The sequence below is a fragment of the Branchiostoma belcheri genome, unplaced genomic scaffold (assembly GCF_001625305.1).
Source record: "Branchiostoma belcheri isolate BF01 breed outbred unplaced genomic scaffold, Haploidv18h27 scaffold180, whole genome shotgun sequence".
NCBI lineage: Eukaryota > Metazoa > Chordata > Leptocardii > Amphioxiformes > Branchiostomatidae > Branchiostoma > Branchiostoma belcheri.
This window is the reverse complement of record NW_017803269.1, coordinates 338,394-343,853: the sequence shown is the minus strand read 5'-3', so window position 1 is coordinate 343,853 and position 5,460 is coordinate 338,394. Positions and strand designations below refer to the sequence as shown.

Genomic DNA, 5,460 nt, shown 5'->3' with positions numbered 1-5,460 from the left:
CCCCTCTCTCCTCTCCCTCTCCGTCTCCCTCCTTCTCTCTTCCCTCACTCTCTCTCTCCCTCTATCTTTCTCTCCCTACCTCTCTCACTCCACTCTCCCTCCTCTCTCCTTTTCTCTCTTCTCTCTCTCCCTCTCTCATTCTCTCCCTCTCTCATTCTCTCACTCTCACTCCTTCTCTCTCCCTCTCTCTCTCTCCCTCTCTCTCAAGCTCTTCCAAACCTAATTGTTTGCTTGTTTGTTTGTTTTTGTTTTTTTATACAGAGGAAACAAACAGCATCATCGCAGAGAAGCAGGCGAGAAAAGCCGCAGCAGACCAAGAAGACGACCTGACTCCGTTTCCTTTCCGGATCTTCACGGCGCTGCTTCTGACGTTCCTGTTCACCCTAGCGGCCGTCATTACAACTGCAGTCCTGCACCAAACCGCATGGATCGCTCTTCTGCCCCCCACCCTGCTGGCATACCTCGCCTGCCTCATGGTTTGTTTGTTTGTTTGTTTTTATTTCACCAGGGGATACGTATCACCTGAGGGCGCTTTCAATGTGCCTCAAGGGGTAAAAAAAGCCATTTACATAAAAATCGGTGACCAGGCCAGGTAGCTAGGCCTGGTAGCCAGGCCTGGAAGGTACCCAGGCTTTTCCGTAAACCAGTTTATGTTTGATATTAAACCTGTCACAACTACTTGTTGCAGGTCCTGTTCTTCGCGCGCGGCACAGATCTCAGGCGCAGATCCAACCCGATGCACTGGATCCTCGGGATCTACCTGGATCTCATAGATCCGCCCTGCATCGCGCCAGCTGACGTGCCAGAGCCGGAGCGCTACCAGGTATTTTTTAATACTTAAAAGGGTTGTTGTATCCAGATCCATACTTTATCCAGAACTGTGCTTTATCCAGAACTGTGCTTTATCCAGAACTGTGCTTTAATATCCAGAACCGTGCTTTAATATCCAGAACCGTGCTTTATCCAGAACCGTGCTTTATCCAGAACCGTGCTTTATCCAGAACCGTGCTTTATCCAGAACCGTCCTTTATCCAGAACCGTGCTTTATCCAGAACCGTACTGTATCCAGAACCGTATTTTATCCAGAACCGTGCTTTAATATCCAGAACCGTGCTTTATCCAGAACCGTGCTTTATCCAGAACCGTGCTTTATCCAGAACCGTACTGTATCCAGAACCGTATTTTATCCAGAACCATATTAAAACTACCAGGAAAGGGCTTATTGTATCCAGAACAATTATCAAACAAGGTTCTGGATAAGTCCTGTGCCTGACCATGGTTCTAGATAAAGTACAGTTCTGGATAAACTGGATAGACTATCCAGAACCTTGCTTTATCCAGGACCATGCCCCCAGGGCATAAGTCCACGGGTATCCAGAAACGTTCTCGGGATACGCGGAGACTATCCAGAACCGTGCCTGGTCCTAACCCTATTAAACCCATTCAGGCACAGAACTAGATAGGCACGGTTCTGGGTACAATAGAGACTATCCAGAACCGTGCCTGATCCTAACCCTACCCAATTCAGGCACAGAACTAGATAGGCACGGTTCTGGATAGGATAAACCAGCAACTATTCACGCTACAAGACGTTTCATGTCATTCCTTGCCTCACCAGGTGATCTGGGTGGACTTCAACGCCTGGGAGTTCTCCGGCTGCAAGGTATTGTGGGCCGGGATCGTGACCCGCCTGTGCGACACTGTGGAAGCCGTCATCGGCGTAAGGCCTACGCGATTCTACCGCTGCATTATGGTACGTACGGTGGCCCGCAGCTACATTTTCTAAGTCTCTTCTATGGCTGCATCATGGTAGGTACGGTGGCCCACAGGTACATTACTAAGTTTCTTCTACCGCTGTATCATGGTAGGTACTGTGGCCCACGGGTACCACACATGCTTCTTTCACTGCATCATAGTACTGGTACGGTGGCTCACGGGTACCACACGTGCTTCTACAGCTGCACAATGGTAGGTATGACGGCGGGCCACAGCTACAGTAGTCTCTACATATGCAAATGAGCCTTGTTCAGTCACAGAAATGCAAATGAGCCTTGTTCAGTCACAGATATGCAAATGAGCCTAGAAATGCAAAATTTTGTCTCTGCAGAGGAAAGTTGAGATGTGCCAAAAGAGAAGCCTTCCGCGGCGTGTCTGGTTTCGCGCCGCCGTGCTCGTGACTCTCTTCGTCCTGCTGCTCTCTGCCGCCGGCATCTACCTCAGCGTCATCGGCATCGAACAGCTCCGTAACGTCACCGTCTCCACGGCAACGGGCGTGCTCACTTCGGTGGGAGGGGTGCTCGGCCTGGGCGCGATCGTGGCGGGGGTTATTGAGGCGGTGAATGTGGCGAAACGGGTGGTTCGGTCGCAGAAGGACAAGCTAAATGCCGAGATGCAGAGGCCGAACTTTGCCGAACAGCTCGGCTTCATGTCACTGGTCAAGTGGGAGGTTTGTTTATCTGTTTGTTTGTTTGTTTGTTTGTTGTTTGTTTGTTTTAACCGTACCTACATCTACATGTATCTAGTCCTATATCCGAATTGGGTTAGGGTTAGAATTGGGCACAGTTCTGGATAGCTTCCACAAATCCAAGAACGTAGATCAGCCCCAGCCACAGTGTTCTGGATACACACTGAGTGTCACTGACTATCCAGGACTGTGCCTGAGCATGAATCTGGATAAAGCTAGCATTCCTTGCCCTGCCGTTTCCACAGGTGCTAGTAGTATCATCCTTGCTGCGGTTCCTCCAGTGCGTGCTGCGGATCCAGTCCTAGATAGTCTCTGTTCCTGATCAGGTTTCTTGTCCGTTTGTTCCCAGGTGCTAGTGGTGACGTCCCTGCTGCGGTTTCTGCAGTGCGTGCTGCGTGTCCAGTCCTGGATACTCTGCTTTCCTGATCATGTTTCTTGTCCGTTTGCTACCAGGTGCTGGTAGTGACTCCCTGCTGCGGTTCCTGCAGTGCGTGCTGCGTGTCCAGTACCGTGTGGTGATCGTGATTGACGACCTTGACTGCTGCGCGGCGGACCGGGTGGTCGGCGTTCTCGAGGCGATGAACATCCTCCTGTCCGACGAAGACGCAAACTTCATCACCGTCTTGGCCGTGGACCAGAAGACCGTCGTCAACTGTCTCAAGACAGAGCTTCCGCAGACGGTGCCAACGGAGTCTAGCGGGTATGTTACTTCATATTTTATTCAAGGAATTATTGCGTTTTGTGTCTTACTTGGTATGTATTTAATAATAATATGTTTCTCTCTCTCCTTCACTCTACAGCCTTCTCTCATGTTTAGAACCATGCCAGGGGCAAACCTTCATTCTTGTATAGGCTGAGACTATCCAGAACCGTGCCTGATCCTAACCCTAACCCATTCAGGCATAGAACTAGATAGGCACATGTACAGTTTTGGATACAATAGAGACTATCCAGAACCGTGCCTGATCCTTAGAACCCTAACCCACTCAGGCATCATGAACTAGATAAAAAGGCATGGTTCTGGGTACAATAACATTCTCTGCCGCTGCCTGCTGTGTAGGTACGAGTACTTGAAGTGATTATTGCTGCATCACAGACATGACCCATGACGTATGCTGGTTGGAGGGGGGACAGTGTAACAGACATGACTGATGACGTACCCTTATTTTCCCCCATGTGTTTTATTCCCCTGTAGGTACGAGTACATGAAGCGAATCGTGCGTTTCTCGGTCTGCCTCCCGGAGGCGAACGTGAGCGGACGGAAGCAGTTGTGGCAGCGGGCCGTGCGCGGGAAGGACTCGGCGCGACACGACGGCGGGAACGTCGCCTGGAGGGACCGCAGATCGGACATGGAGGTGGCGGCGTTCCTAGAGAGGGTCGTCCAGGTCTGTGTCTGTATCTCTGTGACTGTATCTTAGCTAGGTATATTGCACCGAACAACCTGTCGCATCTAACTGTAAGCTTTGCATACTCGGGACAACTAAAATGAAGCTATTTGCATACTCGGTACAACTAAAATAACATGTTTTTCATCAGGTTCTTCACCACGACCAAGATGACAACGAGGACAATGACATCATGCCGTACGTCCTCGGCAACGCGCGGCACATCAGCAGCCTCTACCACGTACTGCGCATGACCGTACGCGTCATCAAGAACAGGGGCATGCTGGGACGGGTCGGACCAAAGCAGGTGGGAGGGGCCAGTCTGTCAGATAGACCTCATTTGCATATTTGGGACAACTAAAATGAAGTTATTTGCATATTCAGGACAACTAAAATGAAGCTATTTGCATACTCGGTACAACTAAAATGAATCCGTTACCGTCCCTCCCCAGGTTGCATCGTGGGTGGTGCTGGTTGGACAGTGGCCCTGGCGGATGGGTTGGGTAGTGCAGTATGTGGAGGACGGGGAGCAAAAGTCGAAGATCCGGAAGAGAGACCGTCTTTCCGCCATCACCGAGGGAACGCCGGAATCGGCAGACAGTGGAGTGCAGGGTAAAGGGGGGCTGTCAAGGTAGGAAATATTTCATCGGTAACTTTCTTAAAAAGATGTTGTTCATCTTAAGCTATTTTCCTTAAGGTTTGATAAGATGCTTTTTTGTTAAATAAAAAAATGTGAATTTCCTTACAATAGACAATCATTAGGACATAACATGGTGTCAGCAGTGGGATACATGTACAAGCAACTTAGGTGAAAATCAATATGCCTGATGACAGAGCAGTACCGACGCAGAAGCTGAAGATATATCATAACAAAGTAATAAAGAGACTCTTTCAACCTACACAACCAAGTCTTTTATTCAGGGCAATTCTGTCGGCTGAATAAAATACTTGGTTGTGTAAAAAGAGATCGAGTCTCTTTACTTAGTGACTTACCAACCTGATGAAACTATTCACGGATATATCATAAAAGTTTCTCTCCCTGACTGCTCTCCAAGCAGATCCCTTTCGGTGGCATAAAGCCAGGCAGTATCTATTAGCCAGAGAAGGTCGCCGGCCACCGACGAACTACTCCTCCCCTTGTCCTCAATGGCTGCGACTTGCGGCAGAGGTTGGTGGGGGTAGCGACAAAAAAAACAACAGCCATATATATAAAAAGGTAACGATCATTCCCCCACAACCTCTGCTTGGAGAGTATCCCTGACTGCTCCTACTCTCTGTTCCAGAGAGACGAAGCTGCACGAGGTGTACAGCCTTGTGCGGGAAGAGATGACGAGAGAAAACAACCGGGAGGGATGGAGGAGCTTCAACTCGCTGGACGGGGATCCCGAACTGTTCGAACTGCTGCTGATAGAGTCAGGTTTCACCGTGCAGGTATCATATTACATTACTGTGTTACCTTTTTTTGTACCTTGCCCTTAAATGTATCTATTGTACGTCCCCATTGAACTTTATTGTGCTAGAATTAGTTTGCGTGGTTTGATCTTGATTCCCATTTTTAGTACTGAAAATTATATACATACATACATACATATATATATATATATATATATA

At 48.9% G+C, this 5,460-nt stretch overlaps 2 protein-coding genes across 2 annotated transcripts in view; both read left to right on the top strand.

Annotated features, from left to right (window-relative positions):
• The window catches only part of LOC109467523 (arachidonate 5-lipoxygenase-like), a 24,166-nt gene that overhangs the window by 3,196 nt on the left and 15,510 nt on the right, over positions 1-5,460 (top strand). Inside the window, exons 5-7 of the mRNA XM_019765538.1 lie at positions 262-476; positions 689-823; positions 1,619-1,753. Coding sequence (XP_019621097.1) covers positions 262-476; positions 689-823; positions 1,619-1,753 — 485 coding nt within the window. The remainder of the gene's footprint in view (positions 1-261; positions 477-688; positions 824-1,618; positions 1,754-5,460) is intronic.
• The window catches only part of LOC109467521 (NTPase KAP family P-loop domain-containing protein 1-like), a 3,365-nt gene continuing 687 nt past the window's right edge, over positions 2,783-5,460 (top strand). Inside the window, exons 1-5 of the mRNA XM_019765536.1 lie at positions 2,783-3,164; positions 3,660-3,849; positions 4,001-4,156; positions 4,302-4,480; positions 5,133-5,280. Of these exons, the coding sequence (XP_019621095.1) occupies positions 2,893-3,164; positions 3,660-3,849; positions 4,001-4,156; positions 4,302-4,480; positions 5,133-5,280 (945 nt within the window). The 5' untranslated portion in view covers positions 2,783-2,892. The remainder of the gene's footprint in view (positions 3,165-3,659; positions 3,850-4,000; positions 4,157-4,301; positions 4,481-5,132; positions 5,281-5,460) is intronic.